Source organism: Podarcis melisellensis (genome assembly GCF_964234715.1).
Source record: "Podarcis melisellensis genome assembly, chromosome: 3".
NCBI lineage: Eukaryota > Metazoa > Chordata > Lepidosauria > Squamata > Lacertidae > Podarcis > Podarcis melisellensis.
This window is the reverse complement of record NC_138530.1, coordinates 24,766,686-24,780,397: the sequence shown is the minus strand read 5'-3', so window position 1 is coordinate 24,780,397 and position 13,712 is coordinate 24,766,686. Positions and strand designations below refer to the sequence as shown.

The window sequence follows — 13,712 nt, the reverse complement described above, 5'->3', positions numbered from 1 at the left end:
AATGGACATGAACTTTTCAAAACGGAAGGCAATTTACGGAAGAAAATCCAGGTGCACACCAAGAGAAGAGCATTCGTTATGCAAATGTGACTTTTACAAATGCAAACCATCCTTGTGTGTTGGGGTGGCTTGTGTGTGGTAGGGTAGCTTTCGCATCAGCTCTTCAATGGGGAAGGTTGGATATTATGCCGGGATGCCTCTCAATCTGCCTGAGACCCAAGACCAGGAGGATTCTTGGTTGTCTCATAGTTGAATTGCCTTGCTAGTGCTTTTCTGGAAAGCAGGCAGGCGGACAGATTATATCCTTCCCTAAGTTGCCCCAGAACCAGCTTGAAGCACAAAACACAACTCATGATGCTTACTTGACCTCCCAGCAGCAGAGGAGTCTTAAAGCGGCTAACAATCACCTTTCCCTTCCTCCCCCACAACAAACACTCTGTGAGGTGAGTGGGGCTGAGAGACTTCAGAGAAGTGTGACTGGCCCAAGGTCACCCAGCAGCTGCATGTGGAGGAGCAGAGACTCGAACCCGGTTCCCCAGATTACAAGACTACCGCTCTTAACCACTACACCATGCTGGCTCCAGGAGGAAGAGTGGAAGGGGGCAAGGTGGTGGGGAGGTTAGAACTATGTTCAATACACTGGTGGGAACATGGCTGTACAAATGCACTGGAAAGTGTGCAATAACAAGTTGCTTTGATGCTACTTCACCTAATCTCCCCGCAAACAAATCAAAACGAATGCTCATTAAATAGCTGATGTCATCTAATCTTCTCGCAAACAAATGAGGATGAATATTCAATAAGCAGGCTGCCTAGAGAACCCAGTGAGAGAAGATGGGATTTGCACAAAAGGATTTGATACTCACACAGCAAGAATCTATATTGAATTGCACTTGTGGGGGTGAAGCTTCACAACCAACACTGATGAGGTGGAGCTGTTGAGCATGTGTACACTACTGTCTCACTAGCAGGGCTTCTAGCACAGATCTCTTTCAAGATGCTTGCCTTTTAGGTTCCTCCCTTGAACTTCCCAAGCTATGAGATACAGGTAGACAGGAGACCCAAAGAACTTCCTTTGCACTAAATCAGTGGTAGCCAACATAGTGCCCTTCAGATGTTGTTGTACTACAAAATCCAATATCCGTTACAATTGGCCATGCTAGCTGGGAGTGATGAGAATTGAAGTCTAGCAACTTCAGATATATGAACAAACAGCTGCACTAAATTACTGATGCCATAAATTATTTAGCAGCAATCTATGATTTTTTAAGGGACGCAGGTGGTGCTGTGGGTTAAACCACAGAGCCTAGGACTTGCCGATCAGAAGGTCGGCGGTTCGAATCCCCGCAACGGGGTGAACTCCCGTTGCTCCTACCAACCTAGCAAACGTTAAAGTGTAAGTAGATAAATAGGTACCGCTCCAGCGGAAAGGTAAATGGCGTTTCCGTGCGCTGCTCTGGTTTGACAGAAGTGGCTTAGTCATGCTGGCCACATGACCCAGAAGCTGTACGCCAGCTCCCTCGGGCAATAAAACGAGATGAGCGCCACAACCCCAGAGTCAGTCACAACTGGACCTAATGGTCAGGGGTCCCTTTACCTTTACCTTTATGATTTTTAAGCAAAGTAAAATCCCCTATTAGATGACCTTCAGGACTTTTAATTACCTTTTGTTGTCACTGTATTTCACAGCACACCCACTTTCTGTATTATGTAGCTCTAGAAAGTTGCCAATCCCAAAACTCAAGTCCAGCAGGTGGCCGTGTTCTGATAGCACTGAACCACCTAAAGTCTCTAGTAGAGGGACTCTAGTCCTAAACACAGTTCTGAGCATTACAAAATGAAAACCAATGAACTTACAATTAAGTCAAGGACAGCTGGAAGAGAAACCAGCCTCTTCACTCCATTTTCGGCTGCTACTCCAAGCCAATTAAGTATCGCCCAGGACCAAAGGTAGCTATAGCCGCCGTGCCAATAGCTTACAAAAGCGAACGTGATTGCTGTGGAGAACAGCATCTTCAAGATGCTGCAGCGGGATCCTCCCATCGGGATGTAAATGTACCTGCCAAGGAAATTATAAGCAGAAGTAATTAAGACTTCATTGAAATCACAGCAATACAACTACAGCAATATAAATTTGTTTTCACCAGCAGCTCTAAAGTGCTGCCTTGACTAATTACCTGACATTTTCTTTCTGAAACCTCTATAGTTTCTTCAAGACAGTGGATGAGTTCGTGTGTTTTTTTGTTATTGTTTTTTTAAAAAAAATAATTCATGCTTTTTGGCAAGATGAGGCATCTCCCTCCCCCTGTCCCCACCTGGAAGATGCCAAAACTGAATACACAGGCTATGCCACATTCCCAGTGAGGTTAAACTTAAATAATAATAATAATAATAATAATAATAATAATAATAATAATAATAATAATTTATTACTTATACCCCTGGCTGGGCTTCCCCAGCGACTCTGGACAGCTTCCAACAGAGTATTGAAAACACGATTAAAAAATAGACAGTGAGGTGGAACAGGATATTAACCAGAACCAAGCAGTCATCTACACAGCAAATAAATAATTCCATGTTTACTTGCATGGTTTCTTAAACCTTTCCGCCATAGGTTTCGTGAAACACTATTGTTGGATGAAATGCTTTCTTTGAAAAGTTTTGGTAAAATCTTGTTTGGTAATTTTAAGTAAATTTTAGTAATGTCTTTGCCTTTGTTCACATTGTTTCTTTTTTATTTTCTGTTTTATTTGCAATAAGTATCTATACAGAAGTATTACACAAAGTTCAGAGCTGCTGTTGAGAATGGAAGCATGCAGTTCTTCCTCTCACTCCTACAATTTACCTGACATCATTGCATCGTATTTGACTATGTCAAACTCAGAGTAGGCACACTGAAATCAACTGACTTAAGTGCATGGATTTCACTGGGTCTCCTCTGAGTTTGATACTGGCTCTTCTCCACATTGGCAGGGATGCTGGTGGAGTGGGGAGGATCAGGCCATGTAATGGTACCCGGAGCGAGGGTAAGTTGTAATGCATGTCACACAGAGTGGGGAACCCAACCCAAGACTTCCATATTTGTAATATGGTCCCAACTTAGGTTTTCCTTTTGAGGTAGGAAATGCAACCAGTCATTTGATCCATAATGTTTACATTTTTAATTATTATTACAGCTCCACTGGTTCTGAGGGGAAATGAAGTCCCCTTCCCAAGCGATATTTCAAAGAAATAGAAACAAATTGTACAGGATTAAGGAGATATAGATCTAACTGAAGAATGCAATTAGAAGTAGCAACATTTAATTCTCAAATGCTTACGACATTTCAGAATCACTATTCATCTCTCTGTATGATGGTCAACACCAGCCTTTGAGGTCCTTCTGTTCCATAAATCAGGCTTCAATCCTCAACATACATCTTCTTAGTGAATAAACCTCACTGTATGAGGTGGCATCTACTTCTGAGTAAACCGGCACAGGGATGTATTGTTAATCAGCACCATTTCCCCCAGGGAATATTTGATTATTAGATCCTGGTCTCAAACACACAACAAAACTAGAGAATTGGGGAATGGGAAGTGTAATAAGAGCACTCTACTCTTCGTGTAGTGGCTTTGCAAGTGTTATCGTAGCTGGAGGTTATGCAAGCAGCCCAGAAGTGCTTTCTAAGTGCTATCCTTCCTTGCAATTTAGACATCCCAATTGAGAGACTGCCAGACTTTCGTCAGTAGCTCTGCACCGGCAGAAAGTTTCTTCTGGGGAAACAAACCAGGACTCCTTTGAAGAACTGGACATGATCTATCCTGTGTGGTTTAGATTCTCTCATGTTGTTCTTGCATACCTTCAGTATGGAATACATACAAGCCCCCCAACCCTCATGTAAAAATCAGTTCTAATGATAGCTAAAACACGGGGCATAAAAATTTCCAATAGACAGTTCAACAGGGTGCATCTTGGGTTCTTTTAAAAGGATAGGTCTCCCTTCCTCAACCTGCAGTTCCTATTGGGCCCAGCAAACACAGTCAATGGCCAAGGATTATGGTAGTTGTGGTCCAAAACATCTGGATGGCACCAGGCTGAGGAAGGCAGCTCTGTCTGGCCATATATCTGTCAGAATCAGGGTTTGGAAATCAGAAAAAGCAGAGCACTGTGTGTTTCCGCATCAGTAATATGCTGTTGTGCTTGTTAAGCTCATCTGAAGTTTTTTTAACAGCCCTAGCCAGCAAGGTGAACATCGCAAGAAACAAGCTGGCCCCTGAAAGGATAATTCAATAATGTTTTCCATGAAAGCATCCTCTAACTATAGCAGATCCAGGCTGCTTCTCATCAGGAAATTCCTCTGCTTGTGCAAATGATCTCAATTGGCACCAATGTGACCATAACTAGGAACAGCCTTAGAAATGACAACTTTAATTTAAAAGCGGGCTTTCAATTACAGTTCAGTTTACACGGTGTCAATTGGCTCTCCTTAGGTGACTGCTCAGGCAGCTGTACAAGAGGGAAAGAGATTCAATTATCTGACTTTTACAATCTAGTGCCAGCAGTTGGTTAATTGAGCATTAATTCCCTTTTGCTTATGAAAAGTTTTGGATGGGAATCCTTGAGGGGTGGGATCCAGGTATAGTTTTAGTGTTGACAGTGGAACCATTAAGAGCTAGATGGTAAAACATTTAAGTCCGGCTGTGACTTAAAACTGATGAAGGGCTGGACTCAGGATATGCTAGTTAAGTTCAAGGTGCTGGTTTTGGTGTATACAGACCTATACAGCTGGAGACCTGGAGACCTGAAATATCCCTGGGGAAATTGGGTACCTGATGGATAGCCCATCAATCCCTGCACTCTGCAGGTGAGGGCCTCCAGCAGACAGCATCTTATCAGGAGGTCCATTCCACCCAATGTAGGAACTGGGCTTTTTAAGTTGTGACATCAACACTTTGGAATTCACTCTGCTTGAATATTAGCCAGGCACTCTCTCTGCTGTCTTTCCAGCACCCGCTGAAGATCTTTTTCTTCCAACAAGCCTTGTATGTAAAGATCTTTCCCAGTCTACATTGGACTTGTTTCTAAATGTTTCACATGTTTTATTGTTTTTGTGTTTGAGGTCCTGCACTTCTTTGAGGAAAAAGGGCAGGATACAAATTTAATAAATAATGACGATCATGGCAGTTAATTCCGAATGAAATCATAGGAGACTTAATTGACGGCTGATTTGTCCCACCAGCTTCACGGGAAACTGTGTAATTATAGTCCTGGTCTGTCCTTCCAAACACATTTATGTATATAATGAAGTATTTGAGTAGTATATTGCCTTGAGTAATAAAATCTGGAGAACTCAACCGTTTGCCATAAATGAGTGACATTTTGTTTAGTTATAATAAAGGTATTGACCAGTCATGGATTGTGAAGTCTTTTCTCTAAGTTATAGAATTTTTACCTACCTAATAAAGAAAGCCTGACAATTTAAAGTACAATAAAAAATTGTCTAGTAAGCTTTCATGTGCATGCACACCTCTTCAGATACACTGTGTATCTGAAGAAGTGGGCATGCACCCGAAATTGTATACCAGAACAAACTTAGTTGGTCTATAACAGGGGTCAGCAAACTTTTTCAGCAGGGGGCTGGTCCACTGTCCCTCAGACCTTGTGGAGGGCCGGACTATTTGGGGGGGGGATGAACGAATTCCTATGCCCCACAAATAACCCAGAGATGCATTTTCAATAAAAGGACACATTCTATTCATGTAAAAATATGCTGATTCCTGGACTGTCCACAGGCCGGATTGAGAAGGTGATTGGGCCGGATCCGGCCCCCCAAGCCTTAGTTTTCCTACCCCTGGTCTATAAGGTGCTACTAGACAATTTATTTTTATTTCAACTGCGTCAGACCAACATGGCTACCTACCTGAATTTAAAGTATTTCTTACTGAAAAGTAGCCCACCTTGTATTGGTGGTGATTGTGCAAAGCACTCCTTCTACAACTGCACAGCATCCTTTTTCAAGTAACTGGGCAGCTTCTTAAAGTCAGCTTATCTCTTGCAGGCAAGCTGTTCCATTTAAGCAGCACATCATAATTTTAACTCACAAGATGCCCATTAGTGAATTGGACAGATTATGTAAATACTACCCTTCAAATCCCTATTGCATCACAAACATAATTACTGAAATATTTAAAAATGACATTTCTTGAAGACGTAAAACTTTCAAACCCAGTTACCACTTCCTTAGTTTCTTACAAGTGTTAGCTGCAGCACAGTGAGACAGCCTTTCCGAAGCATTTGTTTGTGCTTGCAAACTTTGCTGCTTAATGGCTTCAGTATTAGACTTCTCAAATCCATCATGCTTTCAATGAATCTGCTTACAAGCTGCCCCTGGATGAATAAGCACTCTGAATTCCTGCAAGATCGGCATTTTTGTGGCATTTTCACCTTATTTGCATCAAGCCATCTGGTTTTAGGTTGTTGTTGTTTTTTTACAATATTTTAACACTTTCACACCAAATCTTCTTATTTCTTATTAATGAAACTTGTATGTGCCAGAGAACTACAATGTCCAATACGAAAACATCATACACATGGAGGGGCAGTGGGCATGTGCTACAGCTACGTGCAAGATGAGAGAGAAATGTGGGTGTATGAGCAAAATGCTGCAAGAATCGGGGTGGGGATTAGAAGCAAATTAACATGCCTATGCCCATCTCAAATGTCACATTGCATGTGCATTGTGACCGAATGAGTAGTCTTTCTGTTCAATCGTGCACATAGGATTTTCAGTTTGGAGACTGCAAGGATACTACAAAGTCAATGATGCAGGGTGACCACAAGGAAAACCTACACACGCAAAAATTGAGGGCTTTTAATTAAACTTGGTGTAAGGAATGTTCAATACAGCTATGGCAATACAAGGAGAACCAGGGCTATGAAATATGACTATGCAGATTTGTTTCCCTCCAGAGAGGTCTTGATCAGAGTCAAGAAAACAGAATTAGAAATGGAATTCCACCTGAGCTTTGCATGCACTTTATGGAAATCAGAGAAGGTATTTATGACTCTTAATATGATTATCTACTTAAAGTCATCCAACAGTGATTTAAAGGACACACTGTCCATTATGGAACTGTAAAATTCTATGCCAGCCCTATTTACCATCCATGATTGCTTTTCCTTGGTTGATAATGAAATATTTGTGTCTTTGAGACATGCTACATGGATGTATTTCAAACGAAGGTAGGAATGGCTGAAATGACTTTTGGAGAACAAGAAGCTACAAAATGGCAATACCCAAATTTCAGAGAAGGACAACTAATTTTTTGAGGCAGAAGAACAACTGCTCCTAAGTGCATTACAATCTACCCAGTATTTAAATTCTTAAACACATTCCTTACTAATTTAACAAGCTTGCCTAAGTGCTTGCTAGATTTTAATATTTTAATGGGCAAGAAGTTGGAGAGACTAAAGCCATGAACGGTGAAACTTTGCTAATGACCAAATGGAAGAAGACCAGAAGTTGGAAGAAGACGAGGGAAAATAACTAATGAGCATCTTTATTTTTTCCCAGGATTCACATTCTACTTTGCACTTCATTTGAAATAATACACCAAAAATCTCAAGGGTCATCATAATAATATATGGGGCTTTAATTTCTTTCACTCTTCTGTGGTCAAAGTAGGAATGGACAAATTTGTCCTTCTATTTCTTTCTCTATCTAAATGTTTCTAATCCCTCATTTCTGCATCAGTTTGCAATTTAAAAAAAAAATCAAATCAAATCTTCACGATTAATAATAATTATACTTCATTGTGAAGTAATTAATACTGATCTACAGCTGATTAACTACACTGCAAACAACAGCAAAGCAGTGTATTACAAGAATAAAGACAACCCCCCCACAACTAATTGGTTGAGGAAATCTTGGCAGATTATCTTAACGATGAAACTTACAGATGAGATAAAACAATACATGATAATCAGGAGAACAAAGTTATTGAGAGGTGGGCCTTGTTTTTACATTTTTGGAATGGCAATCTAAATGGTGAAATTTATCCTTTTAATCTATTCACCGCATTTTAAAGTTTTTTTGTGGGCTGGGTTTATGTTTTTTTTAATATGCTCCCCTTTTTCTCTTCACATGTCATTTTTATTTTATTTTCTTCTTTCCCTCACTACTTGTTTTCTTTCTTCCTGACAAGCAAGCTTGTTTGATGTGTAACGATCTTGGCTACAAAGTTTAATGATACAATATTAATAAAATTATTTTTTTTAAAAAAAGAAGAATATAAAAATTCAATGATATATTCAACTAAAGGCAATGGCATAGAAAACCTAAATTTATTAAATAGTAACATCCTTTCTAAAACCATGACAACCATATTTCTCTAGAAAATGTAGGGGGAGATACCTGTAAATCTGAAACCAAACTACAGTGGTACCTTGGGTTAAGAACTTAATTTGTCCCAGAGGTTTGTTCTTAACCTGAAACTGTTCTTAACCTGAAGCACGACTTTAGCCAATGGGGCCTCCTGCTGCTGCATGATTTCTGTTCTCATCCTGAAGCAAAGTTCATAACCCGAGGTACTATTTCTGGGTTAGTGGAGTCTGTAACCTGAAGCGTCTGTAACCCGAGGTACTACTGTATATGAAATATAATTCCACCATACTGAATAAAAATGATCAGGATCTTCCTGTCCCTTAGAAATCTGTAACTTATGTGTTATTCTTTTCTGAAACAACTGAATTCCAGACAAGAATGCCATCATGCAAGCTCCATGATGCCCACACTGGTGCCCCAGGCAGGTGCCCCAGACTCTGAGTTATAGGGCAAAATGTGCAAGTAATTTCTAGGCAATTTCTGTGAAATGAGAGTGAGTGTCGTGTGGCCATCTTGTATATTTTTCCTGGTACTTAGAAATGCTCCCTGTTGCCATTAGATGCAGTGTGTGTGTGTAAAATCAATATTGTGTGATCCCCACAACCGGGAACAGCAGGCCATAAATGACCTCCTATGGTAAGTGTGAAATTGCTGCCTCTCTGATTTTGAGTAATACCACACTCCCCATGGCAGCCATCTTGTGTTATGCCGTGCCCCACATTTCAGCTATTTTGTCACTGGAACCCCCAGCACTCTTGAAAATTTGCAATGTGTCCACAAGTCCAAAAAAGTTAGCGACCCCCACTCTTAAGTCTCTTGTGCATGCGTGGTGCTGTTTTGGCTCTGTAAGCAATGGGTCTCACAGCCTGAACATCAGAAAGATAACATCAGAAATCCTTGTCTAACATTCTGAAGCGGCAGAAAAGGCCCTGCCCAACATTTTACAGTCTAAAGACAGAGGTATTCTGTTTAGACTGCAAAATGGCGGGCAGGGCGCCACTTCAGAATGTTAGACAACGATTTGAAAACACTTTCTTCAGTGCTTTCTCAGAGTTTCTTCTGACACCAGTTAGACACATTTAATCAACGAAGCGCAATTTAATTAAGGGTGTGAAGGGAAAGAAAACCCAATAATGTGGCACTGATTACAAAAATAGATATCTTCAAAGTAATACACATCAAAGATGATTGCTCTCTCTCTCTCTCTCTCTCTCTCTCTCTCTCTCTCTCTCTCTCTCTCTCTCTCTCTGTGTGTGTGTGTGTGTGTGTGTGTGTGTGTGTGTGAGAGAGAGAGAGAGAGAGAGAGAGAGAGAGAGAGAGAGAGAAGAAACTGGAACTAAGTAATGCATGCTTCCTAATGAGCAGCCGCTCTTCCATGCAATAAAATGGGTTAGAATCCACACCCCCCCCCAGTGTTGGGATCCACTATGGAATCCATCAGGTGATGTGCAACCGTTCCCCACGTTTCAAATGCACAGATGGTTTTGCATTAAGTTGGATGTTCATTTTTATGACCTGTGTTTGATGCTTTAAAAAACCCAACTACTGTGAAGATGGTACTGGCCTCAAGCCAAGTTCTTCTAAGTCTAAGCACATAGCTCCATTGTTTCAAAGTCCTTTTAAAAAATAAAAAGAAGAAGAAGCTTTAAAAATTGTGGCTTATAGTAGATTTGTGCTGCAGGAAGGGGTGATAAAGTTGACACCTTTTTGCTCAATGTCCTTTGTATGAATTCAGAGCCACGTCTACTTTTTTCCGTGACAAAAATAAGGTTGTTTTCGGCTGCTTTTTTTTCCTTTGTGCTCTACAGAGAAATCACAGCTGCTTAAATGAAATGGATTTTTCTTTTCCTTCAGCCCATCAAGTGAATTGGTTTAAACCTGTGTAAACCCTTGCAAGATGCTTTGCAAAGATGTAAGGAATAATTTGAAGGCAACAAGACAGCAAAGTGTTTTATCTCTTGTGATCAAGCATAGAGGGAAATCTCACATTATTGTATCCGGGCTGTGCCTGTTAGTTCATCCTTCTTTCTTTCTTTTGACCTCAATATCTGACATCCATATTAATCCACTAAGAAATCTGCTATCGTGAGACAGGATTACTTAATTGTAACTAAACTTAATGCTTTTTTAAGCTGACTCCCTATGTGTACATGCATTTGTGTCTATACTGGTTCTCACATAAGGCATGCATTTGCAAAAATCACTTGGAAAATGAAAACTTTTATATGTAATTTTCAAGGCACACCTCTGTGTTCCTTCGCCTTCAAAGAAGACAACTGTTTGGGACCAGGCGACTGAAAGGGTCACCTTCATCCTCAAAAGCCTGACTGCCCACTGTGCCTCATTGAAGGCCATGCTCTGTGTCCTGCCTGTGATCAGAGGTTCAGCTAGCTGGGATGTATGACAGAGCCTTTTTCGTTATGGCACCCATGCTTAGAAGCTCACCTGGGCCTCTCTTTATTGGCTCTCCAGCATCTAGTAATTTCTGTTCCACCAAGCTTTTGGGTTGCCCTGAGCTTATATATGTATCTTGCTGTTGTAGAACGGGCACCCTATTCCCAGATCACTGACACAGGGCTTAGACAACTACCAGTGCACCCGAGTCCATAGATACCTGCCTTGGGGACCACAAGGCCCTCTCCCTAATGCTGCTGAAATGATACTTGAAAGAAGCATTATACTGTAGCCAATGGAATAAGTTGCAGTGTGTGTGTTGTGTCCACAGCAGTTTGCAACTGTGCCTGAGGCTCCAAAAAAGTTGGTCATCTCAGGCTTGGTTCAATCCCCAGCTTCTCCAGCTAAGGCCATGAAGGACCAGCCAGCTTTGTAGGTAGCCAATGTGGTGTCCTCCAAATGTTGTTAGACTACAGCTAGGAAATGCCGATCAGAAGGTTGGCGGTTCGAATCCCCACGACAGGGTGAGCTCCCATTGCTCGGTCCCTGCTCCTGCCAACCTAGCAGTTCGAAAGCATGAAGTGCAAGTAGATAAATAGGTACCACTCCGGCGGGAAGGTAAATGGCATTTCCGTGTGCTGCTCTGGTTCGCCAGAAGCGGCTTAGTCATGCTGGCCACATGACCCGGAAGCTGTACGCCGGCTCCCTCGGCCAATAAACCAAGATGAGCGCCGCAACCCCAGAGTCGTCCACGACTGGACCTAATGGTCAGGGGTCCCTTTACCTTTACCTTTTACCATCAGCCCTAACCACCAGCTATGCTTTCTGTGACTGATGGGACTTGGAGTCCAACAATGTCTGGGCAGCTGCAGGTTAACCATCACTGCTGTAGAAAGAAGGAACTATCTGGGTCAGCGATCTGACTCGATGCAAGGAAGTTTCATATATTCCTTTGCACCCTGGCGGAGTGAAGCAGAGTTTTGCCAGATGGTTCAGTGCCTCCTTCATCTTGGTCTTCAGGGGGATGTGAGCAAACCCTCTGGGACGGACTGCAATTTGTCTGCAAAGCATTTGAGTATTTTAAAAGATGGTTTGCATCTGCAGTGATCTTGACCATACTAGTTCTGCACTTCAGTTTAGGAATGTATTCAGACCTCAACTTTCATTCACTTTTCTTTGTTCCAAAGCTCTGTCACCAATATTGTCAGTGATACTAGCTGCAAAAGTGGGGAGGGAAACATTTTTTAGCTGCCATGTTGAAATATACCTGAAGGAGCGCCTCCACCCCCATCGTTCTGCCCGGACACTGAGGTCCAGTGCCAAGGCCTTCTGGCATTTCCCTCACTGCGAGAAGTGAGGTTACAGGAAACCAGGCAGAGGGCCTTCTCGGTAGTGGCACCTGCCCTGTGGAATGCCCTCCTATCAGATGTCAAGAAATAAACAACCACCTGACTTTTAGAAGACATCTGAAGGCAGCCCTGTTTAGGGACGTTTTTAATGTTTGAAATTTTATTCTGTTTTTAGTGTTCTGTTGGAAGCTGCCCAGAGTGGCTGGGGAAACCCAGCCAGATGTGCAGGGTAAATAATAATAATAATAATAATAATAATAATAATAATAATAATAATAATAATAAATAATTAGGACCGGCATCATGCAATCAGACCATGTGGTAAATACAATAATATTGTTTAGCAATGTGGGAACCCATAAAACATGGCATGGAAAAAATCAGCCCTGGTGTAATTCCTGAACACAGCTTCTGGGCTTTCCCTGTATGAAATGCATCCTGCAACTACAGAACACAGAAACTAGACAAACTTTTGTTAAGTGTTTGCATCGTCCCCGTCCCCCCCCCCTACTTTCCTTCAAAAAAGCTTTTTGCTGCAAAAAGCAGGAAAAGAAACTATTGGTGAGGAATAAAACGCAGCAATAGAACATTTAATTAAGATAGTGCCTTTTTTTCTGCCTCAGCAAAGTTATAAAGAAGCTATTGAATAATTCAACATGCACGGATCCTATTGCGCCTACCCAAGTCACTGGAATGTGTCCAACAAACTGAAGTCAATGGCTCAGAGACCAGACCGACAGAAGAAATGGAGCGTCCTTAAAGATGGGCAATGTTGAGAAGCAGAGGGAAAACACTAGGCTTAAGTATTACCTCCGTATACATTTACCAACAGAATTTTAAAGTTTACAGAAACCTCAACCATTTCCAGATAAAGTCAATGAGTGAAATTCATTGACTTGACCCACAGTGGGATCGTAGAGCAGGGATTCTAGGCCAGCCTTTTCGAGAGCAGACACTCACACTGGGAACATTCCTTGAGTGTACTCTGACTGAACTGGAGATGCCAGGGCTTGGATCTGGGACCCTCCACACACTAAGCATGTGGTCCACCACTGAATTATACCCCATATGGACCCTCCAAATCACTTTAAGCCATAAAAGGAAGATGTCTGCTGGAATCTACTCAGGGTTTCTAATGTTTGAACCACAAGCTTTTCCCACCTGGTCTGGGAGGGCAGGGCCCTGACTGACTCCAGCTACAAAAGCTGAAGCTGCAGAGGAGACTCTTGAGCTGAAGAGTTTGGGTTGTTGTTGGGAAGGTGTTATTGCTGTTATTGGGATTGATTTTTGCATCTTTATTTTAGCTATTATGATTGGTGTGGAAGTTGTCCAAATTGGCTGATGTCAAAATTTTTGGATGTTTTGTTTATTGCTTATGACGACTTTTGTGACAAGCATAGTTCGAACTATGGAAAAGTGGCATACAAATAAAATTATCTATGTATGCAAACATCGGAGTCTTGGGCTGGGCTTAAGCAGCTGAGCAGCCATGGAGCATGTAGGCAAAAGCTTCAAATTTTCATTTGAGAATCAAAAGAGACAGGAACATGCATCATGAGCAGGCTGTTATTCATATGGCAAGTATTAGGAGCTTCTTGTTTGC

The 13,712-nt window shown here is 41.7% G+C and overlaps 1 protein-coding gene across 4 annotated transcripts in view; it reads right to left on the bottom strand.

The window, feature by feature from the left end:
* The window catches only part of HHAT (hedgehog acyltransferase), a 190,088-nt gene that overhangs the window by 56,143 nt on the left and 120,233 nt on the right, over positions 1-13,712 (bottom strand). For all 4 annotated transcript variants that reach the window (XM_081904132.1, XM_081904131.1, XM_081904134.1 and 1 more), the window contains one exon: positions 1,858-2,059. In XM_081904132.1, the coding sequence (XP_081760258.1) occupies positions 1,858-2,059 (202 nt within the window). The remainder of the gene's footprint in view (positions 1-1,857; positions 2,060-13,712) is intronic.